At 47.4% G+C, this 27,597-nt stretch overlaps 1 protein-coding gene across 1 annotated transcript; it reads left to right on the top strand.

The window, feature by feature from the left end:
* Positions 1 to 177: 177 nt before the first annotated feature.
* On the top strand, positions 178 to 26,031 carry gnal (guanine nucleotide binding protein (G protein), alpha activating activity polypeptide, olfactory type). Its single transcript, XM_029246415.1, has 12 exons — positions 178 to 931; positions 8,010 to 8,082; positions 10,130 to 10,184; positions 10,275 to 10,394; positions 15,378 to 15,475; positions 19,056 to 19,110; positions 19,541 to 19,614; positions 20,185 to 20,243; positions 21,212 to 21,332; positions 22,759 to 22,889; positions 23,412 to 23,479; positions 24,771 to 26,031. The coding sequence occupies exons 1-12, from the start codon at positions 625 to 627 to the stop codon at positions 24,915 to 24,917; spliced, it is 1,308 nt and encodes a 435-aa protein (XP_029102248.1). The 5' UTR covers positions 178 to 624; the 3' UTR covers positions 24,918 to 26,031.
* Positions 26,032 to 27,597: the final 1,566 nt, after the last annotated feature.

The following is a 27,597-nucleotide window of genomic DNA, read 5'->3' as shown; positions in this document are numbered from 1 at the left end:
TCGAAAATGCCTTTAATACACCTAATACACATCTCTGCGTGACAGACTGGGAGATGCTGTCGCTGTCCAGCATCGCGAGAGTATCGCACCGCATATCGCTTGTCCCGGGAAGAAAAATAAAAATTCAGAATTCAAAGTACGGTTTCTACTGAATGCCTACCATTGCAAAGTAAAGGAAAAAAACATCGTAAGTCGGGGACCGTCTGTAAATTAAAGAGAGAAAGGAACACTCGCCTGTCTCAAGAGCCGTATTACAAGCCGAACGGAGTGAACTGGCGACTTTTTTTTTCCGCAGCGCGTCTTTTCTAGTATTTACGGTAAGGTGGACCGGCGGTGTCCGCGGCGGTCAGGTGATCCAGCGACGAGTGAACGCGGACACGCCGACGGACAGGGGAAAATGCGAGATGGCACGCGCTCGCGGCACTTTGGCGATTTAACGGGCTCGCGAACTGCTGCGAAATCGCCGCGCGAAGATGCCGCGCTGATCCCGGCGGCGGGGCAAACGGCGCCTTCCTCTCCGACGCTTTCCTTCTCCTCCTCCTCCTCCTCCACCACCACCACCAGCAGCAGCAGCAGCAGCAGCAGGGCGCGACACCGTTGACGTTCGCGGGCGACGTTCATGTCATGGGTCTGTGCTACAGCCTGCGCCCGCGCCTCTTCTTCGGCGAGCCCAGCGCTCCCGCGTCCGACTGCGAGCAGCGCGCCGCCGCCGCCGGGGCCCTGTGCCGCGGGCGCGCCGCCGACGGAGCGCTCGTGCGGAACGGGGGCGGCGGGGCGGCGGAGCGCGCGCGGGGCGGAAGCGCGCGGAAGCAGAAGCGCGCGGAGGACAAGGAGGCGCAGAAGGAAGCGAAGCGAGTCAGTAGAAGCATCGAGCGCGCGCTGAAGGAGCACCGGCGCGAGTACGAGCAGACGCACCGGCTGCTGCTGCTGGGTACGTGCGCCTCTCCTTGAGTCCTTCCCCGGCGGCGATCGCGTCCCGAGGCTCGGGTGTCGCAGCAGGGACGCCCACCGGCCGCGAAAGACACGCTGCGACTGTGTCTGTGTCGGTGTCAGTGCCAGTGCGTACACATCACATGTGACACGTCCGATACATTTCTTTTACAGCGGTGGAGCCGCCCGCCCGCGCGCGCGCGCGCCCCCCTACCCGGCTCCTCGCCGCTTCTTCTTGGTTCCTACTGCTGGTCGGTACATGATCTGATCTGGTCGCTAGATCGAGTCCTCTAACCCCGGAAGTGTGTCCAGCAGGGACTCGAACTGAACTCATCTCCGCGGCATGGGATTTGACAGCAGAGTCGCGTGACAGTCTCTGATCTATATCAGACTGGTTATGGGGACATATTTGTACATTTACCCTAGTTACACGCCTCACGTTTGTTGACCCTTGTGCAGCTGAGTAATGAGAAACCCATTTACACAACTGCAAGGCCACGGACGAGTGAAGACGCGCAGATCTGAGTCGTGTCTCCTGATCCGCTGAGGAGGTGAGGCTACAAGTAGTTTAAAGTCCACAGAAGTTGGACAGGGGTCTCCCTGTAGCAAGTCCTTTCCGTTTCGTTTTGGGTAGCGAAGCGGTTAAAGCTGCTGCCTTCGGACACGAAGGTCACAGGTTCAGCTCTCACCTCCAGCTGTAGTACTCTTGAGCAAGGTACTTACCTGAAATTGCTCCAGTAAAAGTTACCCAGCTGTGTAAATGTGTAGATAATCGTAAGGAGATTAACATTGTAAGTCGCTTTGCAGAAAAGTGTCAGGTAAATGAATAAATGTAGCGTGCGTGGGCCAGCAAATCCACCTCCTGCCCAGCAATGTGAAGGCCCCAGGTTCAAATCCCAGTTCTTTTCTCATACACTTCACTAAGGTACTTCCCCACAATTGTTTCAGTAAATACAGTATAAATTCACTCATTTACACAACAGTGTAAAATTGCTACTGTAAAATGTTAAATAGTATTAAATAAAGGGTGACCCCCCCCCCAATCAGTTACTGCTTGTCCAGTCCAGGGTCACAGTGGTCTGTAGCTGATCCTGGAAATCACAGGTTGTTAGGCAGGTATGTTCTGGAAAGGGTGTCAATCCATAAGTAACCTGTCGCTGTCAAAATACTTCAGTGTGGCGTGTTGTTAATGAAATCATACCTTCAGCTGCGCGTTATTTTGCGATTCCGCCTTGTGTCACGCGAGAAAGTTTAAGGAAATGAGAGTTTTGAGGAAGGAGCCCTTCAGTTGTCTCGCGTCCAGTTCCCTGGAACTTCCGCGCCGCCGAAGGCAATAAATAAAGTATAGCGAATGAACGCGGTGTGTGTACCATGAGGTGTACGGGTGGATCTCGGAGCCAGAAATGAGTATGTTACTCATTTAATTTCCTCCAATAAGTATCAGCAGCATATTTTTCAGTTTGCATTTTTCATCCAAAAGTTTTTAGAAGTTGTGCATCAAGTGTTTAAAAAAAATTTTAAAAAAAATTAAAAAAAATGTAATTTGTGTTCCTCCCCTTCAAAAAGGAGGCATTGGGCTCAATGCACACCCACCTTGCTTTGTTTCTTAAATTGGTACGTGGAGTCGTGCCTTATTAACGTAGTCAGAGAAGGGAATCGGGGAGCCGAATAGTGGTTTTTACGCGTTTTCTCCCTAAAAAAAAAAATGCCGGTGGGGACACTTCGGCACAGATGGCAAACAGGTCACAGTCACTGAGAGACAAATCAAGGTCTCACGTGCCCCTCAGTGCGTCGTAAGAACAGGTACCAGGGCTTGTTAAAAACCCTGTATGATCCGGTGATGGAACCCCTGGGACTGCAGCGGTGACATGAGCTGCTTTTCCACTCTATTCAACCGTGATCTTCATGGTCTGATCTATTTCTCTAGGCCCACAGTGAAACACTGCAGTGAGAAGGATGCACAGCGATCGGCATTAGACAGCTGGACCAAAGTCGTGTCTTAGATGATCGAAAGAAACCACCATCTGATGTGAACCGGCTGTGACGTACCCATCGCTGGTTATACACCCGTTCCCAGAACCCGCTTAGTCTCTTGGGGGTCTGTGTGTCACAGAATGGCAGGACTGTTAACAGCGCAGTAGATTCTACTCTGCCGGATGAGAGCGTGTGTAGCTCACGGAGCCCGACGCACAATGTATATAATCACACACCTTATCTAGCGCTTCACGACATGAATATTCAGCCACGTGGGAATTTATTACATATTGTTACAAATTATTGACTTCCCGTTAAGTCGAGTTTAATAAAAACAAACGGTTTGATTTTCTGTGGACTGAAAAGCGGTGATTTGAGTGTAAGAAAGGGATATTCAGCAACATCATGGACATGGACTTAAAACATGGTATTTTTTTTTTTACTGGATGTACGTTGGCCGAAAGACGTTTTGTTGTAAAGGAATTAGGACCCAGCTGTGTGCTTCAAAGGCTGCTGACGTTTGCTTAGACTTTTCGTATGTGCTAATTAATATACACAAACATGCGACGTGTGCGTTTTTGCTTATTGTACATGCAGTTTGTGAATTTGATAAAGTTTAAGAGGTCGGACAGGGGTCACCTGGCCAAGTTGGGTGTCCGATGGTAAATCACCCACCAGCCCATCCCCCCCAACCCGATTACATCACTGGTGATGCGTGTACCAAACGTGGACGTGTGCAGGCTGAGCACCGAGGGGGGGCGGTGCGACCCGCGCTGTCCGGGACAAGGGAAAACTCCGCAAGTGCGATGACACACACCAGGGGCCCGTGAAGAACTGAAAGCACCCCATTTAGACCCTTGACCTTTTCGTAAATTGTTTTTCAGTACTTGTGAAAGCTACTTGACTAAAAGGGGAAAAAAAAAAAATGGGTGTGTGACGTGCACACCACTTACTGTCTAGTGTCGCATGTTTGTCAAGGGACTCGCAGTCGTCTATCCAATTTAGTGAAATAGACTATCGGTGGGCGTCAAACGTCGGACAGGCCGTTCAGGAGCCGGAGCCGTGGTCCAAAATGCTTTTTTTTTTTTTTTTTTTTTTTTTTTTTTTTTTTTTTTTTTTTTAAATTCTCCGGAACAAAAGTAGTTCTGTGCCTAATTTAACGCGGAACGAACTTCCTTTAGAAAGACAATATGCAGCTGTGGTCATGGAAACGGAGAAAACTGTTGCAGAGACCAGAGCGCGCTGGTGTGTGGCTGGAAAGGAGCAAATCTCTCGAAAGGGATCGGTGTTTGAAACGTTCGTTTGACCGCTCGGTTCCGAGCGTTTGCTGTTCTGCCATGTGAAACGTCACGGCCTTTTTTTTTTTTGTAAATTGTTCAGTTATTGGTCTTAGTATTTTCTACGCTTACCGACTGGGGTGTGCAGGGTTACTTGTGCTGTTTAATGCTTTACTTTATCAGGTGAAGAGTGTAAAGATGCGGCCAAAGGGCCCAAAGGTCATGGGTTCGATTCCCACCTCCGGCTGTAGTACCCTTGAGCAAGGTACTTACCCTAAATTTCTCCGGTAAAAATTACCCAGCTGTGTAAATGGGTAGTAGTTGCAGGTAGATTATCATTGTAAGTCGCTTTGGAGAAAAGCATCGGCTAAATTAATAAATGTAAATGTAAAGATAGGTGCCCCCGCCATCTGCCGCTCTTGGGAAAAAATGTGTGTCCTGTTTTTCTTTCCAAAAATTTCACTCTCGCTTTCTAAATCGGTGCTCCTTCCTGCAGAAACTTGGCCAGAGCAAATCATGGGGTGAGAAGTTCAGACGTCCCAAACACAATGAGACGCATCTGGACGCATGGAGGCGCAGACAGCGTGTGACCTTCTGCGGTTTGGCAGCGGCGCTGCGACGGACGTGGTTCACGTTTGTTTGGAGCGCCGAGCGTTATTTCCTTGGCAGCCGTGAAAACGTAATGCGCTACAGCGACTTCTGCTTATATACAGTCTATTAATATACAGTATAATGTGTAGAATATAGAAATATTTCACTTGTCTCAGTCCTTTGGCCAAGAAAAAAGGGCAACTTTGCCAGATGTCTCACTGCTCGCAGAGAACAAGCCAAACATCCAGATTTTTACCTGATTTACACCTTTACTAAGACATAATAATTTTGTGTTGTGACTTTATCTTTCTAATGAATATTATTAGGATCACAGTGGCGGTTTTGCAGTGAACTGCACTCATACGGTGTTGATGTATTTTGTGATATTTTTGCTTTGATGGAGCGCAATCGAAAATCCTTCCAACATTTCGTGAAATAGCCGCTGTGTGAAAATACCCCGTCGTTTATTTCGTTTGCATTCTTTACAAAGCAGCTGCGGCCCAGGTTTGCGAGACGAAAACCTGGGGGCTGTTGGCGACGATCCGTGTTCCGCGGCGTCGTCACCGAACCCCCGGTCCTCTAGGACACCTGTGGCACCATCCAGAAAGGTGCCGCCGTGCACGTTTTTGGGGTTCGTACAAACGCGGCAAAGGCCGAAGGAGTTCCCGGTATCGTAGTGCCTCCGGATTTGTCGAGAACTTTTGAAAACCACGTTCGGCCAAATTTTTTTGGCAGCTCGTGAGTTCGGGAATAAGTGGAGTCCCAGACACTCAAACACAGGCCGTGGGAAACGGATCAATAAGTGTAATTAATTTCACAAAGCTGTTTCCTTAAGCAGCATTAAAATGAATAAATAAAATTCTTGGATGAGCGAAGGATATTAGGCCAATAATTTCGGTGGTGTGTTTTCTTTGCGTTCCTACCCTACTTTGCTCTCGCGGATGCTCCGCATGCGTCCGCTTGGATGTAATCATAATACTTTGAATTCATCAAAGTTTGAAGGAGGTTCAGCTCTTCCAGCAGACCTTTGTTAAATATTTATCAACATTTTTAAAATTTTATTTTCGTTGACAGTGTAAACTAGTGTGTTTGAGCACATTGTGCTGTTTTTTAGGAAACAAAAAGGGCAAGACAAGTGAGGTATATTATTATTCATGTTGTAGTTAATCCAGGAGGACTTCATGTCAAGATGATGATGATGGTAGTAATGAATTAAGTGCTTTTGTGGGGGGGGCGGAGAGAATTGCATTTGTGTGTCTCAACACGGGTACCGCTGGAAAAGATGTTTAATTTGAAGTTCTTCATTCTTGAGGTTTATTATTGGAGACAAAGTAGAATATAATACATGATATTGTACTTGTAACATGATTTTTAGTTGTCCGGGTCCTAAGAAATGAACTGTGCCAGTAGGAGCACCTTGTTGTACAAATGAGAAACCAGTTTATAGCTGGATATTAACTTATTATTGGATTAAATGTATCGGTGAAATTTGTAAGACACCAGATACTGGTATTTCTGCGGGTATGAGAATGAAGTACAATTTTGGGTAAATATCCGGAATGTTTCACGCCGATTTGAAGTGTCCCCCTCCAGCCCTTCGGACCCCTGCGACACCAGTAAACATACCGCAGTAAATACAGTAGATGGGGGGGAAACCGCCTAGTTAAAAATATAGTCTGTTGAGCTTGTTTGAGGAGAAAGAGTAATAATTGACATTAGGAGCCTGAATAAGGAGCCTTTGGGTGGAATCCTGGTCACTCTGAGTGAGTGAAAGTGAGTGTTTAATATCCAGAAAAAAAGCACAATGTTTCACAGCTGCTGAAGAAAAGGAGCATTTTACTGTCAATGGTGACGCAGTGGGTTGGACCGGGTCCTGCTCTCCAGTGGGTCTAGGGTTCGAGTCCCGCTTGGGGTGCCTTGCGATGGACTGGCGTCCCGTCCTGGGTGTGTCCCCTCCCCCTTCAGCCTTACGCCCTGTGTTGCCAGGTTAGGCTCTGGCTCCCCGCGACCCTGTATGGGACAAGCGGTTTAGACAATGTGTGTGTGTGTGTGTGTGTGTGTGTGTGTTTTTAGTTGAAAAAGAGGAAACGGCACTTAGCGGTGAAGCACTTCTTCAGAGTGAGAACTGCACCGTGTCAAACAAGCTGTCCAGCAAGATTTTTTTTATATATATATATATAAGACATAAGGTAAAATAATGAAGGGAACTTGAGAAAGCCACAGATTTCCACTCGTCATCAGTCCTGTGTGTTTTTTTTTTTTTCTTTTTGAACTGCTGTTGAAAGTGTCTCATAAAAATATGGACCAACCAATGTGACCCTGCGCTGCACAAGTGGTTACTGACTTTTTTTTTTTTTACTACTTCTTATCCTGAGATATGGGAAAAAATACCCTTATTTTTACTTTAATTTCTGTGACACATTTGTTATCCCATAAGAGATAATGGTAATTTAATGTGAATATCACGGTAATAATAATATAAACGTCTCGAGGCTCGTGTGGGGAAGGAGTGTGTCTGTCTGTGTGTGTGTTTTAGTGAGTGTCAGCGCCGACAGCGGGTGTGATGCTCTGTTCGTTTCACATCGTCACTTCACCTCAATACCTGCGTGATGACAGCGCTCAGACAGGTGGGCCGTGGGGGAGGGGGGGGCGCATGGGTCCTTCCTGGGGCCGCGGAGAGAAGCAGTACCGAGTTGGGCAGAAACACGGAAACACCGAGCGCCGTTCACACTCACTCTCTCTCTCGCGCTGCGTCCGCGGAGCCGAGAGCTCGGCGAACGGGAGCGCGCGTCCTGCTACGCGGTTCCTCCGTCCACCGGGATGTAGGATCGTGGGGGGGGGTCGAGGAGCGGTGGCTCACTGTGCGATTATTTACAATCGCGTATCGATATTATAGTATTTGTGCTGGAATATTGGGGGCGGGCGGGCGGGGGGGGTGATGGGCTGTCTGGGTGGCGCTAAGAGCGAAGATGAGCGCGCGGAAAAAGCGCATCGGGAGGCGCATAAGAAAATCGAGAAGCAGCTGCAGAGAGAGAGACTGGCGCTGAAGGCGACGCACCGGCTGCTCCTGCTCGGTATGCGGGGCGGGGGGGGGCGGGGGGAGAGGCGCGAGCGCGCGCTGCCATCATCGCCGCGGAGTCCAGTCCACGCGCGCGCTCACTGCAAAAATGTGTGTGTGTGTGTGTGTGTGTGCGCGCGCTGAGCCTCTCTGCCTCTCTTCTCCGTGTGTGTCCGAAGGGGCCGGAGAGTCCGGGAAGAGCACGATCGTGAAGCAGATGAGGATCCTGCACGTGAACGGCTTCAACGCAGAGTGAGTGAGTCCTGCCACGGTGTGTGTGTGTGTGTGTAAAAAAACAGCCCAGCTTCAGAGCGTTACGCACACGGCGCACACTCGCATTCATTCATTCATTGCTGCGTGACCGGCGGCTATTTTGTAGCAGTCAGTGTATTTGCGCGGATGCGCTTCTTACTCTTACGCCGGTCACGTTGCTCACATGGTGGTAAAAGTGTGTGAGCGAGGTGAACTCGAGAACTGCAGTAAAATAATGTGTAATAAGCATCGCCCCTCTGTTTTCATTTCAAAACGAACAAACATGCCATGGTGATGCACAGCTATGTTCTGTCTTATTAGCACTATTAGTCCCATTTATTTCTCTGTATTAATACGCACGTGTGCTAAATCATGGCATTAAAAAATTATGTCCAAGTTGATTGTGGCTGAATGGGGGGGGTGTTACTTCAACTGTTTCCCCCAGCTGTGCTCTATAAATCTGTTCCAGGTAAAAGTCATAAGGGACAATAACTGGAGTGTGTGACTTTACTTCTTATTAGGTTATATAAAACAATTTGTATTATTTTTTAATTAAATATTGAATAAAAAATGTTATTTAAACTTAGACTCCTTTTCAACCACATTAACAGCGGACGCTTCATTGCCATGAATGGTCAGCGCCTGCAATGTGAGAGGAAAATACTGAATAATTTTGTGTCGGACCATGTGTGACAAACCGGCGAGTCTCACAAACTTGGTGTCACCTGTCCTGCTGCTGTCTCTGATGTCACACACACACATTTATTGTTAGTAAATTACCCAGTAGTAGCTTTGCAACTGTCCTGGATATTTCGGATTTTCTCGCATAAACAAATAAGCACAACATTCATGGAGAGATTAAGCAGGTTATCGGTCATTGTTTTGTTTGAACCCTGCTTGAACCGTCGGAACATTTTTTTTTTTTTTTTGGGTCCACGTTTCCCTGTGATGGGACCAGGTGTAGTGGTTAGAGCTGCTGCATTTGGACTCAAAGGTCGCAGGTTCGAATCCCGCCTCCAGCTGTAGTCCCTTTGAGAAAGGGACATACCTCACAGTTGCTCTAGTGAAAACTACCCAGCTGGGTAAATAAACAAATTCAGGTCACTTACCTGTCTCTCAGGTACAATAGCAGGACCCTTTGGTCCCTTAAACAATCTGTAGTTACTGCTTACTTGCAGTAGTTTTACCCACAAAATGTCTTACTGTCTCTTACTTTACTACATGTTATAACTGTGGCCATATACTGGAAATTTAACGTTAAATGTATTTTTTGAAGTACGTGCATGTCGGCCCTTAACGCAATTCAGTAGTAATGTCAGTATTGTACTTAACATAGTTTTTCATAAAGTAATAAATGACTATAACTTTTGTGGGCTTCTAGATGCATATTATTATTATTATTATTATTATTATTATTATTAGGTCCCTTGGTTCAGTTTAAATACTATAATCATCCTGAAGGCTTTTTGAATATTTAATAATAATTGGCTTTCTTGAATCCCTTACTCAGACTTCATTTACTGGTCCAGCAGAAGTGCTTGGTCTACATCAGGTCAGCTTCTTCTCTCTTTTCTCTACACCGTGCCATTCGGGTCATGAAGGCGTCTGTCTATTTTTTGTGCTTTTTTTCACATTGTGGAGCCAAAAATACATTTAGAGTAAAAAAGCAGGACTTTACTTCACTGGACTGAACAGCACACTGTACATTTCAGCTTAAATGAACAATGATGGGAAACGGCAGGATTCATAGATGGATAGATAGGAGATAGATGTTGTCATTATTAATAGAAAAGAACCCGGCTGTGGGTGGTCTCGCCGCACACACACACACACACAGGACTACAGAAACACTCAGGATGTGTGTTGCGCACCCAACACTCTAAGGCCAGGACTGCACCTTGAACAGAAGCAGTCGTTCGACACCCTCGCGCCGACCTGCACGCGTGCCCCTTTGCCCCCCCGCAGCTCCGACGTTGATCTGTCGCTCTGGAATTCCAGGAGCCGCCGGTCCCTGCTGAGCTCTCATCCTCTGTTCCCTTTTTCGCAGAGAGAAGAAGCAGAAAATCCAGGACATCCGGAGAAACGTGAAGGATGCCATAGTTGTGAGTGCGTTTTAGTGGTTTCGTCATTTAGGGGCAGAAGCAGCGGATCCTGTCCTCTGAGGGACCGTGTCCCGTTGTCCTGCCTTCCAGACTATAGTGTCGGCCATGAGCGCTTTGATTCCCCCGGTGGCGCTGGCCAACCCCGAGAACCAGTGGAGAGTGGAGTACGTGCGGAGCGTAGCGCCCCTCTCCGACTTCGACTACACGCAGGTGAGAGCGACGCGCCTCCAGCTCTGCCGGCCCGGCGTTTTTCACCGCCGGCAAACTGTGCGTGAGCGGTCAAGCAGTTCTGGACACTTCATTTCTGCCCGTTTCTCCTGGGTGAAACAGAACCGCTCTCTTCTCAGTTATTTGGGGTGGCGCCGGGGAGTCGCAGCACCCGTGCTGTGGGTGTGGACGCGGGTTCGAATTCATGCGTGCAGAGCTCACCCGGGTTTCCGGCGTGCGCGAGGAGCCTGAGGGCTTCGGTTGCGTGTGTGTGTGCGCGTCTTGTGACGCGTGCGACCGCTGCGTTGCTCGTGTCGTTCTGTCGTTGCGCCGTTCATGTCGTGTTGGTGTGTCACTGTGCAGCTCCTGAGAACCTGACAAGGGAACCTGTTCCTTGGGATTGTCAGTTACTGGGAAGAAGTTCCTTGTTGTTCTCGGTATCACTGTAGACATCATTAATTAACACTTAATTAGAAGAATTATAATTATTGACGGGGCAGCTGGTCACGTAGTGGTTAGAGGTGCTGCCTTTGGAGCCAAAGGTCGCAGGTTCGAATCCCACCTAGAGCAAGGTACTTACCCTAAATTGTGCCAGTAAAATTGCCCAGCTGTATAAATGGGTAAATAATTGTAAATACCTCAACACTGGAAGTCGCTTTGGAGAAAAACACCAGCTAAATGAAAAAATGTAAGACCATAATAATAGGAGCACCTCCGTATGGGTTTTTTTTTTTTTTTTTTTTTTTTTTTTTTGCTTAGGACTCAGATCTTTCGAATCCTATCCTGGGGTATTTTAGTGTCATTGTTCAGTTCCCCACCTCTTATTAGAACTAGCAGCCTGCAGGCAGCTGTTTATTTCAAGATTTAACATTTAGATTTTGTATGTTTAAGTATTTTATACAACAATAATGGCCATCCCTATAGGGGTCACACACTTTCAGGTAGCTCTGTATTTAATACAGTTTATTTCCTGTTGCTCTTTAACATAGTTCACTCATTAGTACATTTTTAAACAGCTTCGTATTTTGTTTCCCCGCCGTGACTTACCTTTTATTTCCGCTGTTGCTTTTAGTTTCTTTTTTCTTTTTTTGCTTTTCCAATACATACGGATAGGTTAGCACGGTGTCACAGCGTGTAGCGCTGCTGTCTTACAGGACCTGGGTGGTGCGAGAGGATGTGGGTGCGATCTCCAGTCAGTCTGTGTGGAGTTTGCATGTTCTCCCCGTGTCTGTGTGGGTTTCCTCCAGGTGCTCTGGTTTCCCCCCACAGTCCAAACACCTGCTGTTCAGGTTCACCCATGGTGTGAGTGACAGAGAGAGTGTGTTCCACTGATGTATGGATGAGTGACCCAGTGTAAGTAGTGTATCTAGCAGTGTAAGTCTTTGGGTGCTCTGGTTTCCTCCCACACTCCAAAGACATGCTGTTCAGGTTCACCCATAGTGTGTGAGTGACAGAGAGAGTGTGTTCCACTGATGTATGGATGAGTGACCCAGTGTAAGTAGTGTATCTAGCAGCGTAAGTCACCATGGTGAATAAAGTGTGTGGGCTGATAACACTACATAGAGTTTGCTGGAAGTCACTTTGGAGAAAAGCACCTAATAAATCAATGGAAATGAAAGTTGTGTGATCAAGTAACAGTTTATAAGGTGTGTGTGTGTGTGTGTGTGTGTGTGTATACGGTTCATACAGTAACTGTCAGTCTAAGGTTCAGCAGGTTCGCTTGCCGCTCACCTTCACGCACTGCATGTTGGTCCTGTGCTGCTCTGCCCTCGCCGTGTTCAACCTGCCCTGTCGTTTCGCCCGTTCTGCATTCCGCGTCTGATCTTTATCGGCAACTGTAGCTCGGAAAGTCCTGCCTTCTGCGAGGAATTTGCCCTATTGTCTACGTGTGAGACGTACCAGGACGCACGGGGAAACGGTGCCATGGGTCAGGGGCCCACCGCGCAGCGCGGAGACTCGGGTTCCATGCGCTCCAACACCTCTTCCAGTGATTATAAATGTTACATAATGTCATGTAAACTGAAGTTTCATTTGAAGGTAAAACTTTTTGCCGACAGTTTTGTTGACTTGTTTTGAGAATACACGAGTACGTTTTCCCTGGCAGCCATGTGCTGTATCATAGGCGGGGGGGAGCGAACACAGATATAAGAGAGGAGGACCTACTCAACTTTTTAGACTCTGTTAATGAGCATTTTATTGATCAGCATGAGAGGAGCTTGTTGGACCACATGTATTTATTTAGCAGATGCTTTTCTCCAAAGAGATGTACATCTCATAGAAAATACAATGTGTTCCTTGCATTAGCAGAAAGAGACACTTAGATGCAGATGTGTGATTCTTAAGTGCAGTTACTTTATTTCTTTCCGCCATATGAACCAACGTTCATCACACGAGTAGCTGCATTAAACTTTATCAGAATATCCATGATTCCTGGTCACCTTCCTATTTAGATATACTGTATATAAACATCAGTAACCCTTTAAAAAGTTGTAATAGTTCCAATGTTTAGAGCGACGCTGAAAGGGAGACTCCGCACTTGGTTCCGGAAGGTTCTCCAAAACAGAAGGTTCAGGGCATGTTTCTCGCGCGCGGCTCTTCTGCCATCGGAGCGCTGATTCGCGGAGGCTCCCTGCTCGTGGCGCTCGTGACATCAGTGCTCTTGCGCAACTCGGCGGGGGCTCTTTGGAACGGACTTGGTATAGATGCGCCACGCAACTTTTACAGCCCCACCACGGTACAAGTAAAGTCTGTGTGGAAGGAGTGCCTGGGGACAGTTGGTAGTGGCTTGAGCTGCTCACAGGTTCGATTCCCACCTCCAGCTGTAGTGTCTTAGAGCGGGGGCGGCAGGGTGGCACAGTGAGTAGCACTGCTGTCTCACAGTGCCTGGGTGGTGCGAGAGGATGTGGGTTCGATCCCCACTCGGTCTGTGTGGAGTTTGCATGTCCTCCCGGTGTCTGTGTGGGTTTCCTCCGGGTGCTCTGGTTTCCTCCCACACTCCAAAGACATGCTTTTCAGGTTCCCCCGTAGTGTGTGTGTGTGTGTGTGTGTGTGTGTGTGACAGAGAAAGTGTGTGTTCCACTAATGTAGGGATGAGTGACCCAGTGTAAGTAGTGTATCTAGCAGTGTAAGTCACCGCGGTGAATAAGGTGTGAGGCTGATAACACTACATAGAGATCATTGGAAGTCGCTTTGGAGAAAAGCATCAGATAAATGAGTAAATTTAACTAAATCTGAACTTTATCACGAGCTATAAAAGTGAATTGAGGAGGAAAAGATATTGAACAATATTCCATGATACTGCATTTAAACCCAAATGGCCTTACCCTAATTTACCACACTATTACTGTACCTTTTCGTAGCTTGTTCCATATAATCCTGTTTCACACTTAATTGTTTTTTTTTTTTTTTTTTTTTTTGAACAAGGCAATGAAATGCTTCTTCGATTCCTTTGCAGAAGGATTAAAATGTCTGTCCATCCCTCACTAGTCACCTGTACTCTGCGGAATACCACGGATGTGGAGTGAACGCGGTGAAAAGCGCAGGACGGCGCATCCATGTCGCTCAGTCGTTTGGGGGGGGGGGGGGGGGCACCTGCACACCTCGCGCTCACGACACTTCATGCCACATCATTTCTGATGTCACTGGAGGATTGTGGGAGTCTCGGGTGACGTCAGAGGGGCCGTTGAATTCCCTGTCCCGTCAAAATAGACCCCCCCCCTTCAAAACGGGAGGACGGAGCTGTTCTCGTTTACATCTGTGGGGAAAACATGCATCACGCTTGTCTTTATTTGTCTGACACTTTTCTCCAAAGTCACTTACAGAGGTCAGTGGCAACACTAAAGCACTAAATCATGGTGTTTTACCGCAATCGGGGCCTTATGCGTGTTCCTACACAGTGTGACGTGTGTCAGTAAATCACTGCGTCTCTTTGTGCCGAGTGTTTGTACCACAGCGTGTGGACCCCAGGCTCCCCGGTGTCCCGTGTCAGGAGTGTGTGTGTCCTCATGCTGGGTTAGAGGTGTGTGTCCTCATCCTCCTCGCGGTGGCGCTTTTCACAGTGGAGTCGCACTGCAACTTGTCTTGAGTCTTGTCAGCTGTTTTTACTGATAAACAGAAGTGGTGACGTCATACAGGCGCCGGGTGAACTTACGTGACCTTTATTTTTGTGCATTTTCTCTCATTTGCACTATATGCAAATGAGTGCAAATAACAGGTGTAATTTATTTACATTTATTTGTTCAGCAGATACTTTTCTCCAAAGCAACTTCCAGTGAACTCTGTGTAGTGTTACCAGCCCACACACCTTATTCACCACGGTGACTTTCACTGCGTCACTCATCCGTACATCTGTGGAACACACACACTTTCTCTCTGTCACTCGCACACTATGGGTGAACCTGAACAGCATGTCTTTGGAGTGTGGGAGGAAACCAGAGCACCTAGAGGTAACCCACACAGACACAGGAAGAACATGCAAACTCCACACAGACCGAGCGGGGATCGAACCCAAGTCCTCTCGCACCACGCAGGCGTTGTGAGACAGCAGCGCTACTCGCTGTGCCACCCTGCCGCCCATATTTGTCCTCTTCCATCAGATTCCACTTCCTGTTTGAATCACATACACACCGTAAAACTGGGGTTTTTCCCTTAATGAGAAGTCATTTTGTCAAAGGGGCTCAAGAAGTAATTTAGCTGGTATTCAGGTGTGTGTGTGTGTGTGTGTGTGTGTGTGTGTGTGTGTGTGTGTGTGTGTGTGTGGGGGGGTTGGGGGGGCTCTGCCCCCTGCGGCTGGGAGCACCTCCAGGGCAGTCATGTTCTAGAATTTACCGCTTACATCATTTTTGCCTTATGTGTTTGGAGACACAGCAAATGGGTTTTCTTCCTAGTAGCGACTTGGTTTTTCACTTTGTTTGTCGCCCAGGTTTCGGTGTCACTTTCCTCCAACGCGTCTCTAACTTGTGCGCCGCCTCTTTCCTCCACCCACAGGAGTTTTTCGACCATGCCAAGGCCCTATGGGATGACGACGGGGTCAAGGCGTGTTTCGAGCGCTCCAACGAGTACCAGCTCATCGACTGCGCGCAGTAGTGAGTGCTCGTGCACGCACACACACACACACACACACACACACACACACACACAAGAAAGGTGTTTTCTCCTTGCTCAGCCATCTGTTTGTTCCCTCAACTTTTTTTTCTTGATGAAATCTGATTAATTTTGGCCTGTAGGGGGCGCTGTGGTTGACACTCACTCTCCTGAATTGTACATGTAGCTCAGCAGGGTTGAGCAGATAAACCGTTTCCCCTGAAATGATGGTCACTCAGATGGATTCCAGGTTAGTGCAGGTGACCCCACATCACAAGAGTGTCAAACACCTGGTGAAACTTAAGTAGTTAAGGGACTGGGTGTCAGTGCCGAGCGCGGTAATACCAGTATGGAGGGGGGTTAATCCGTTCTGGTCCCAGTGCACCAGACCAGTGTCTCCGTGGGGCACCAGTGTCGCTTTGGCACCGGGTTCGAGGCCCAGCTGTGGCTCATGGGGATACAACACGCTTAATGTCCTCGTACCCATGGCTGCCTTATTCTAGGTGTCCATAAAAATGGCTCTGGTGCAGGGAGCTGTTTGCAGTCCTCATACCGCACTCACAATTCACGTGTACCGTGTTTACTCTGGAGCGTGGCGATGGGTGCCACGGAGCCTCTGGGTCAGCAGTGCGGGTTTATGGACCTTTGGGGATCGATTGGCGCGATGCTCCTGATCCTCCAGAGAAAAGTGTTGCTTAAGAAACATGATGATGATGATGATGATGACAATAAGTGGGCCACTAGATGGCAGTAAAGCTCCCAAACCGCCTTCATTCAACTGGTTTCCACTTTGTTTATATCCTGCCTCTGGTTTTTGCGGGGGAGCGAGAAGGAAACAGTAGAATCCAAAGTGTCCGGAAGATGACGAATGTCGCTTGGGTTTATGGGGGGAAGGAAGACAAAGTGCTTTTATTTTCAGTCGTTTTAAATTATTTTTGTTTTTAATGTAGTTAAAAACCGTAGAGCACATAATAGAAGCAGTGAAATAGTCTGACAGTGTAGCGCTGTTCATCTCAAGTATGGCTCGGGTTTAATGTGAAATACCGGGTTAAAAAGTGCTTTAGCCACATTTTACCACCATGGTGTAAAATAATGTGTTCGCTCACCCTGCACTCAACATTTTCTTGATTTTTTTTATTTGAACCTCACAATAAGATCCAAATTATGGTGATAAACCAAAGCACACTTTGGTTTTTCCCTCAAATGCTGTCAGGCAACAATTGCAGCCACAATTACAATTACAGTGAGAGGTGTTTTAGTGTCATAGATCGGGTTAATATTTACATTTTATACGTTTATTGTAATCTTTTACACGGGAATAATGAGCCTCCCTGTAGGGTTCACGCGCTCCGAAGCAGCTCTGGATGCGGCTATAATTCGGCACGCCGGTGTTTTCCGCTGAGTTTTTTGTGTTGCTTTGTTTTGTTTTGGTCAATCAAATCCTTGATTATTTAAAGTGCAAATATTGTGACATTTTGTCACTTTATAGGTGCTCTCATGGGGGGGGCGGTTGCTGTAAACTTGTCTTTTTCACACAGCGTCAGTCATGATCGAGCTGCTCGTGTGTCGTGGGGCCTGGGGAGCATGAGCAGCACCGCTGTGTGCGCGCGCACACACACACACACACACACACACACACACACGTGCGCGCGCGCGCGTATAAACAGTGAGTTTCCAACGTAACCAGCAACTCGTTTTGTTTCCAGCTCCCAGAGCTGTCCGTTCCGTCACCGTCAAAACAAGTCGTTTGTCATCGGCCTTCGGGAGGGAAGTTTGCGTCCGCGTGGGTTTTGCGCAAAATGTGTTTGAACGAATCGAGCTGCGGACGGTGTCCATCACTTGGAAAAATATGCGGTTGAGAAACTCGGGCGGTACGTCCGTACAGCGCTGGAGTGGAACACGTGCGGTGCGGTGGTTCTCCTCTCCCGCCACCCTCCCCTCCATTGACCCCTGTGTCTGTAGTGTCCGGTGCGGACAACTCTTCAGTGTCCAGTACCAACAGACACTGGACGCGCTCCACAAACAGGTGCTGGATGGAGACACGCGGACGAGAGCAGCGCCACTGTATTACTGAGCGCAGAACCTCGATGGCGGTCGCTGCCGTCCGTCGCGCGGCCCCCGCTGTCGCCCCTCCCCCGAGACCCCCTCCCTGCAGAGCTTATGTAAAGGAGCTGGGGTGAGCTGGGGAGCGGCGCTATTTTTAGCTGCGGTGCTGCAGGACGTGCGCCGCTCCAGACGGAAGGGAGACTCCCGGCACTCGGCTGCGTAAAATGACAAAGTTTTTTCTCTCTCTCTCTCTCTCTCTCTCTCTCTCTCTCTCTCTCTCTCTCTCTCTGACACACACACACACTGGCTGGGGTCGCGGTGAACCGGAGCCTAAACCGGCGGCACAGGGCTGGAGGGGGAGGGGACACACCCGGGACAGGACGCCAGCCTGTCGCGAGACACCCCAAGCAGGACTCGAACCCCAGACCCACTAAAGGGCAGGACCCCGCACCCCCCCGTGATGAAGTTTAGTGATGGAGAAAGGCCCCCCCCGCAGCCCCCCCCCATCCCCTCTTTCCACTGCGTCTGTATGCACACGAATACACATGCGCTGAGGGCGGAGAGCCGCTCTGCGTCCGGGTTCGAGTGCAGTGAGCACAGGCCAGGCTCGGGATGAACCGCAGCGCTGATTGATTGTACCGGTTTCCATGGAAACCAACCTGCAGCTGAAAGCAGGTGGCGGTGTGAGGCCAGGCTGTGCTGGGGTGGAGTGGAGCGGATTGTGCCCCCTGCTGGAAGCGCTGGGAAGAGCAGGCGCAGGACTGTGGATTGAACGAAAGCTCCTCACCATTTCTCCGGTGCGAAAACCACTTTTGGTTCTTATGTGGCTCACATCTGCAGAGATCCATTATAAGCTAACTTCTGACACTTTTTTTTTTTTTTTTTTTTTTAACTGTTGGAACTGAAAAGAACCTCGAGTGGAAAAAGATCAAGTCCAAGAAGCTGCACTAAGATTTTATTGATGGTGACCGGAGGCTGACAAACATTTTACACGATAATGAGATGAATCGGTGAACAATAAACATTCAATAAGAGGTTATTTCAGCCAGTTTAAATTAGTTTTAATGTTGCTTCAGGCAAAATAAAATGTTTTAGAGTCGCATTTTCTATGTATTATAGCTTTTGCTGTGTTCTTACTGATTCTGTCTCATGAACGGAACAATTGACAAATTAACCTTTTACTGATTGTGTGGTACGGGGGACGCAGTGGTGCAGCGGGTTTGACCGGGTCCTGCTCTCCGGTGGGTCTGGGGTTCGAGTTCTCCCTGGGGTATCTTGCAATGGACTGGCGTCCTGCCCTGGGTGTGTCCCCTCCCCCTTCAGCCTTATGTCCTGTGTTGCCGGATTAGGCTCCGGTTCGCCGCGACCCCACTCGGGACAAGCGGTTCCAGACTGTGTGTGTGTGTGTGTTACGAACAAATTGAGTTATAAACATCTGGTCCAAATTGTGATGAGCTGCTGTGTCAGTTATAGAGAACAGTACGATACAGATATGGCAGCTGACGTTGTGTGTGTGTGTGTGTGTGTTTTTCCAAGCTTTCTGGACAGGATCGACTCAGTGAGACAGACGGACTACACACCAACAGACCAGGTAAGGTGTCCAGTTTACTGTATGATCCCAGTGACCCTGAACATTAATTTCTTTTTTCTGTAGACAAGAAAATTAGGTTCTATTTTGTCTTCACTACATGGTGATGAAAAGGATGTCGTGGCGCATCGGTGCAGCAGGTTTGGCCGGGTCCCGCTCTCCGGTGGGTCTGGGGTTCAAATCCTGCGTGGGGTGCCTTGCGATGGACTGACATCCCCTCCTGGGTGTGTCCCCTCCCTCTCCAGCCTTGCGCCCTGTGTTGCCGGGTTAGGCTCCGGCTCCCCGTGACCCCGCTCAGGGCAAGCAGTTTCGGACCGTGTGTGTACGGTGACAAATTTCTGACCAACCGTACAGTCCCCCTCCCCAATTTTTTTCCAGTAAATGTGTCCAACATGTTGCTCATGTTTCCTCTCCCTCCTCGTACTCCTCGCAGGACCTGTTGCGCTGCAGAGTCTTGACTTCAGGGATCTTTGAAACCAAATTCCAAGTGGACAAAGTGAACTTCCAGTGCGTGCGCCGCTTCTCGACCACATCGACCGCACCCCTGCATGTCGCGTTCGCGGTTCTGTTTCACCGAATGCGAAGTCCTTCAGTGCATTTTGTTTGTTTCAGCGTAAAAATCACAGCTCGCGCGCATGTCGGCACAATTTCTGTGCGCTCCTTGGCCGGAGCACAGTGCAGACCGTGGTAAAACACGGTCCAACCTGTTTCACTACGTGGCCTTTTTTACACTGCTACTTGCAGACTCAGGGGGATAGCCTGAGGACAGCTGGTAGCATAGTGGGTAGAGCTGTTGCCTTTGGACCCAAAGGTTATGGGTTCGATCCCCACCTTTGCCTGTAGAGCCCTGAATTGCTCCAGTAAAATCATCCAGTTGTATAAATGGGTAAAAAATTGCAGGTAAACTAACATTGTGACAGTGAGTAAATGTACTTGATTTCTTCATATCATTCTGTCTTCAGTGTTTATATACATATATTCCAAATGGCCATATTTCTACTCGTTTCAATGTCCTTTTCGCCCAGCTGTTTGTGTTATTGCAGAACAATCTGACCGTTGTCTCCTTCTCTTCGCCAGCATGTTCGATGTGGGCGGTCAGAGAGACGAACGAAGGAAATGGATTCAGTGCTTTAACGGTGAGTCGGCTTTCGGACGCAAATCGAAGTCCCGTGCGCAAATATATTCACCTTCATTCATTTGTCCGAGGCTTTTCTTCAGTATGATTTACAACGTTAAACTGCTTGCACTGATTTACCCATTTATACAGCTGGGTAATTTTACTGGTGTGATTGAGAGCAAGTACCTTGCTCAAGGGTACTACAATAGGAGCGGGACTTGAACCAGCAACCTTTGGGTCCGAAGGCACCAGCTGCACTCGCTGGGTGCCGCAGCACTTAAACGGACACTTTTGTTTGTTTCTAAGCACTTTTTGGTCCGTTACTCCAAATCTGCGGTAAAATCTCTCCAAGCTCACGTTCTTACCTGCTCCCAGCGGATGCTCATGCTGAGGATGAGGGAGCTGGGAAGGGACACACTCGTGTTCTCCTGGCCCCATCTTCATATTTAATTTTCCTTACCGAAGGGTGCTGAGAGTGAGCGATTGATGAATTTACCGTAGTTCACCGTAGTTTACCTCCGGGAGCTGCTTTCCTACTTTGTTTCTCATCATGTCTCAGGATATCGGAGTCGAAGTGCTACCTCATTTATCAGTGTTGCCACGGTTCGCTGTGCTGCCTTTCCCTGTTGGTTATCTGCAGCACACACGCGCTCCTTACACCGGTAAACCGTTAAACACGAGCGTGTAAATGTGGTGAAAAACTGTTGAAAGTGTGCGGCGTGGCCTTGGGGAACCCACCGTGGGCCAGTCGTTTCAAAATAGCAGCATTCTCCGTATGAGGATAATATGAGGATAACTGTACAGTTGTAAGATGTTATCAATGGATAATGTAGCGTGTTTTGCGGTATCCGAACCCATGTTCAGAAACAAATTAGTAGGGCACCAGTAAAGGGTGGCGTTTTTATTTTTCTCGACTTGTGTTCTTCCCTCCTCCCTCGAAGCTCGAGTCCAAGAGCTGATCTTTGTTTTGCATTTGTCTCCTTCCAGACGTGACGGCTATTATCTTTGTCGTTGCGAGCAGCAGCTACAACATGGTAATAAGGGAAGACAACAGCACAAACCGGCTGCGGGAGGCGCTGGACCTCTTCCGGAGCATCTGGAACAACAGGTCCGCTGGACGAGCGGCAGTCTGTCCATAACTCGTATCACAGCACATTTACACATACGCTGTATTCACTAAGGCAGCAAGGAGTACCTTAACTACCAGGGTCAAACTTCATGCCATGCCTCTTCTCCAGTGCCTTTGTGTTATTTACAGGGTGGCACAGCAAGTAGCGCTGCTGTCTCACAGCACCTGGGTGGTGCGAGAGGATGTGGATTTGATTCCCGCTCAGTCTCTATGGAGTTTACGTGTTCTCTGGGTGCTCTGGTTTCCTCCCACACTCCAAAGACATGCTGTTCAGGTTCCCCCAGAGTGTGTGTGTGTGTGTGTGTGTGTGTGTTCCACTGAGGTATGGATGAGTGACCCAGTGTAAGTAGTGTATCTAGCAGTGTAAATCACAGCAGTGAATAAGGTGTGTGGGCTGATAACACTACATAGAGTTCACTGGAAGTCGCTTTGGAGAAAAGCATGTCATAAATAAATACATTTATTTGATTTACTTTTCAATTATTGCAAATGATCATTTACAAACAGCGCAGCAGAAAAGACTTGTAGCAGTTGTGACTGATTACATGATAAGAAATGCCTCGATATGCAGGTTTATAATAATAATAATTATAAGAATTTTTTTCTATAAAGCACTTAAAAGCAGCTTCGTAATGCTTTACAACTGAGAAGATACATTGGTTGCAATTCTAAGGCAAAGGATCTTAGAGTAATTTTCAGCATTTAAAACACTGCAGCAAAAAAAAACAACAAAATAAAAAAGCAGCATTTAAGAAAAAAATTGCAGAAATAAAAAGAAAAATAGAAATGAAACGATATTAACATTACATCATCATTAACTGCTTGTCCACGTCAGGGTCACGGTGGGCTGGAGTCAATCCACCACACACAGAAATTCATGAAAAACACAGGTCCGTGGACTGAGGGAGGAAACCAGAGCACCCGGCGCAAACCCACAAAAAGTCCACACTCCTTGAACCCGAGTCAAACCCACGTTCCAGGAGCTTCTTAATAGAAAAGGCAGGAATATTGCATGTTTGCTCAAAGAAATGTGTGAACCTTTTGTGGGAACTCATTATTAATTTATTATTTATCTCCCCCGTAATTTAGCAGTAAAGAAGTTGTTTGTTTCCGTAATTTCGATTCACGAGCAGATTTTCAGGAAGGACGGCAGCCTGCGCGTGGGATCGTTCGCACTTTGTAAGGAAACCTTGGGGATCAAAAGCCATAAGTGTGCGTGGCGCCTCTTCTCCCAATCTGATTTGTAACAATCCGAATCGGGTCAATGAGAGTCGCGTTCAGGCACCCGGACTCGGCGGAGGAGCAGCCGCGCATCACACATTTCCGCACTGGGCTGGCGGCGGCGTCTCCGGGACTCGCTGTGGATCCGACCCGTTTGATGTGACCCCGAGTCGTTCTCCTCCAGGTGGTTGCGGACCATCTCGGTCATCTTGTTCCTCAACAAGCAGGACATGCTGGCGGAGAAAGTGTTAGCCGGGAAGTCCAAAATCGAGGAGTACTTTCCCGAATACGCCCGATACGCCGTGCCCAGTGAAGGTGGGTGGTCGACGCTCAGCGCTCCGTGGCATCTTCCGATTGGCTCGTTACGGTCGCTTTGATCAGCGTGGGCAATTTGGCCGACTTTACATTTGTTCATTTATTATTAAATTTATATTAATATATTACATTTATTAAGCGACTTAATGTTAAGCTACTTACAGTTATTTACCTGTTTATACAGCTGGGTAATTTTACTGGAGCAATTTAGGGTAAGTACCTTGCTCAAGAGTGCTAAGCTGGAAGTGTGGATCGAACCTGCGACCTTTGACTTTGAGTTAGGGCCCTTAGGTCGGCGGTGTGCTCTTCATTTATGCACATGGTTCTTGGGGATCGGTGGACAAATAACGCTGATCTGTCTTTTATTTCTGCTTTGTCCCATCAGTCGAGAGCGAATGAGGATCAATTTGCGCATATTTCATGTCCGCCGAAGCAGGAGACATTGCTGTAATGTTTATTGTCACGACTTTATTTGACCTTCCTCTTAATTCATTTCCGTTGTTCCGTTTGTCCTCCGAACAGCAAGTCCTGAGCCCGGCGAAGACCCAAGAGTCACGAGAGCCAAATTCTTCATCCGAGATGAATTTCTTGTAAGTCCAACGTTTTTCCGTTTGCTTGACGTTGCGCTTCGTAGAGATGCGATTTACTGCAGATTAATGGTGAAATTTCCCAATAATCATCAGCTGTATGTCCTGACCCCTCTGTCCCACGCATGTATTATTGCAGTACTTCCCAAACCCAAGCCAAGGGGCCCTCAGTTGGGCGGCAGTGGCTGGTAATGTTAATTATACACTGTTATACTGGAATAGATTTACTGGCACGATACATACACAATGTAACAACATTTTCCAAACTTCTTGGTTATGTCAAATTTCTACGTTGATTACGCTTAGTGTATTGGATGACGAAAATACCACTAGTCCTTCTCGAGTGTCACTTTTAGCCACAGAATCTTGCTTTCACTATTTTTATGAAGTTTTTTTTCAAGAATTTGTGAGAATTTTCGCTCGCGCATATAAGGGACTCGATACTGAGAGATTTTAAACGCCATTGATTAATTAAAAAAAAAAAAAAGTTGGTGTCAGAACATTATCGAAAAGCATTGAAACGTTGCAGCCATTGGAAGATTCTAGAAGGGACCAGAACATTCTAGAAAGTAGCGAACATTCTAGAAAGCATTGGATCCTGGTGCCAAAATTTGCTAATTCCGAGAAAGTGGAATATTTTTCAAAAAATTGACATATCGTTCAAACTAATGCCAAAAGTGTGATTAATATAATAAAACTGAATGGAAGATGCAAAATCGAGCTACAGTTTATTTGTTTGAAACTATTAAAATTTTTGTTACATTGTTGTTTAGAGTAATTAGAGTGAACTAGCTGTGTTTAATCCAGCATCCATATATGTGTAATATAATGACACTTGACCACACTGACATCCTGCGGTTAAACTCTGAAGAATATACTGTGTTACAGGTAGAGGTGTAATTTTTGCAAACGCAGTGAAGCTGTACCGCGGTAGCGGACGAGGAAACCTTTCACTCTGTAGTAAAGTGTCCTTTTTACGTAAACTAGTTTTTCATTTAAAAATTGTTTAAAGATCAGCGTTTGGGAATAAATTCAGTAAAACCATACGAAAAACCTGCCATATCGGAGCGAAAGGTCAGTAACGTGCGTTCGGTGTCACCGGGACACGACCGCTCAGGGTCGCCGCCAGAACGGTTTGTATTATGGTATCTCTCTATTTTTTTCATCCTTTTTCTCATCTTGCACCTGTAAGTTTGCGTGTCTTTTCTCGCCATCCCACTCCTGATGTGTGTGTGTGTGTGTGTGTGTGTGTGTGTGTGTGTGTGTGTGTGTGTGTGTGTGTGTCACTGCACAGAGGATCAGCACAGCGAGCGGCGACCGCAGACACTACTGCTACCCGCATTTCACCTGCGCTGTGGACACAGAGAACATCCGGCGCGTCTTCAACGACTGCCGGGACATCATCCAGAGGATGCACCTGCGCCAATACGAGCTCTTGTGACGGCGGGCGGCCCCCCCCCCCCCACCCCACCGACGACGTCGTCCGCGCTGGGCGACGGGCTGCCGCAGGGTGTCCGAACGCCGCTGGGGTCGGGAACCGACGTGCGGGACGGTGACGTTCGTTCCTCCTCGGAACACCTTCCTCTGTGTCGTTCCATGAGCTTATCGCCCCCTTCGTTTAGCTTTCTTCGTTTTGGCCCGTGGGGCTGGACAGCCTCCTGTGGCCAGTGTCGGGTGGGGGGGGGTGGAGAAGGACCGTGCGCCACCCTCCTCGATAAGTGCTGAGAAAGCACGTGCGCCATGTAGCACCTCTAGGAACGCCATCGCGCTTGTCGGAGGTCCCAGTCACACATCCTCCGCTGACCTCCTTCCCCACTCCCACACCCCCCCCCCCCCCAAAGGGGACCGAGGCCGCTGACCGTGCGCCGATCAACTGCTGCTTTCTGACAGTATACCCAGGAAAAACGACGACCACGGTCACTCTGCCGTGTCCACAGGCGGTCCTTTCTGCTCAGATGATACACAAACCAATGTATGTATTTATGAAAGTATGTATGTATGTATATATAAAATAGGTATATACATACACATTTGCGCCTATGTAATATATTTTTCTTTTATCTTGTACAGGCTGCAAGGTTTATTATATTGTATAGACTGACAAATGTAATATTTTGTACGACTATTGAAGAAACTCCTCGTTGAAGATCTCTGTGCCTTTTATTATGGCTGTATTTGTACAGTGAGCTCACATGTAAGTATGTTCCGATTGCGCCGTACGGCTTGAGAGCAGCTCCATCTGCGGCAAACGCTGCTGTGGGTTGGGATTCTTAGTCACTTTCTGGTTTATAAAAAGGAATTGCTTTTTAGTTAAAGAAAAATGGGAGGGGGGAGAAAAAAAAAATACAAAACTGCATATATTATGCAAATGAACCACTTACCTGCAGCAACACACCTGCATTTTCCCCAAATTAATTTCATGTTTTTGAGCTTTAAACACTGAAAATCCATTAGATTGGAAAGATTCCCAGTCTGGTGTGGTTTTAATACCAGGACAATTTTTTTTTTTTTGTTATGTGAAGTGTGCCCCAAAATGTTTGGGTATATGTGTGAGGGAGGTCGTTCGAGTGTGTTCATGAAAACATAAGCGTTCAGTTGCGTTGTGTACGCGCCTGAGTGCGTCTGCCTTTATATATAATTATGTACATTTAAATTTCTCTACATAAATATATATATATGTCTACATTTTGTGTGTCCCTATATGTGTACGTATCTATGAATGTCCAGAGCGTATTTGTATTTATAAAACGTACACACGTACGTGAATGTGGAGGATTTATTTTTGTGTCAACGGAGAAGTGCGTTAGAAGATTTTGTGCAAGTTTAAAACGTTGAATGTGGGAGAACATCTTAAAATATTCGGTTAACGTCGTAGAACAGTGATACAGTGTGACGAAGAGCCTGAACCGCTATAAAACCACCCATTCGCTGCACTGCCTTAAATTAGAGCAAAACATCTTCTGCAGATTCCCATTTGGTCTTCATGGGGGTATCCTGGGTCCTCGCCATACGAACAGACTTCCGGTGCTGGTTGTGTTCGTAACCCGATTTGTTTGTAATTCCATAGTTGCATTTACCACTAAGTCACCGACGTCCCTCCATTTTTTAATAGAGAAACCTCAGATAAAGCAATAACAAATCATCCGTAATTAACTGGTTGTCCAGTGCTGGATCGTGGTGGTCTGCTGTTTTCCGAAAAGCATATTGCGTGGTACACAGGGTGCCTGTACATCTCAGTGCAATGTTTATTTTTTATTCATTTCAACCTACATTAAATTAAAGCTAGTTTAAAATCGATGGGGGGGGGAAAAAAAATCTAAACATCCCCCCCATTCAGCCCCACTATTCCCACACAGACATGACCAGTGTTTGTCAGCTTCCGGTGTCTTTCAGCTTCATTTACCCACTCAATAAAGACTGGTGTCCATCGATCTATGTATACATAAAGTTATGTAAAAATTTTAGATATAGCCATAAAACACAAAAAAAAAAAAAAAAAAAAATCGGTAAGTCTTTTAATTTCAGCGTACTAACTACATCGCAAAACTACAGATGCTTCTCTACTTATGACGGGTCAATTTTCGATTTTTCGAAGTTACAATGGTACGATAGCGATGCACGTTCGGTAGAACCCGTGCTTCAAATTTTGAATTTCGATGTGTTCCCGTGCTTGCAATATGCGGTACGATACTCTCACCCGATGCTGGGCGATGGCAGCGAGCCGCATCATCCGCTCCCCCACTCTCACAGTCTCCATAGCGATTGCCCCAGTGAGTGCAAACAACCGATCCTGTGTTGAAAGTTTTTTATTTTGTGTTTTTGCATCCCATCATGTCTACTGAACGCCCCTCCTTCTTAAATTTGTCCAGCTGTAGGCTATGTTAAGTGTTCTGAGCACGGATAAGGTAGGGCAGGCTGTGATGTTCGGTAGTTGCAGTACTGTATTCTTTTTCCACTTATGAATGGTTTATTGGAACATAACCCCGTCATTAGTCGAAGAGCATCTGTAGTTTAAAACGGCTGGAAATTAAAATACGTTCTCCACAAACCCCGATTTAATGAAGACCGCTGACCAGTTCGTCTCATAAATGTGCCTCGTTTCTCATCTTGTTCCGAGCCAC

The sequence above is a fragment of the Scleropages formosus genome, chromosome 19 (assembly GCF_900964775.1).
Source record: "Scleropages formosus chromosome 19, fSclFor1.1, whole genome shotgun sequence".
Taxonomy (NCBI): domain Eukaryota; kingdom Metazoa; phylum Chordata; class Actinopteri; order Osteoglossiformes; family Osteoglossidae; genus Scleropages; species Scleropages formosus.
The sequence above is the reverse complement of the archived record's forward strand: the minus strand, read 5'-3'. Positions and strand labels throughout refer to the sequence as shown.

Coding starts and splice junctions, on each gene's coding strand:
- gnal (XM_029246415.1), top strand. CDS start 625: ATGGGTCTGTGCTACAGCCTGCGCCCGCGCCTCTTCTTCGGCGAGCCC. Junction 10,185..10,274: donor ACGTGAAGGATGCCATAGTT/GTGAGTGCGTTT, acceptor CCTGCCTTCCAG/ACTATAGTGTCGGCCATGAG. Junction 10,395..15,377: donor CCGACTTCGACTACACGCAG/GTGAGAGCGACG, acceptor CTCCACCCACAG/GAGTTTTTCGACCATGCCAA.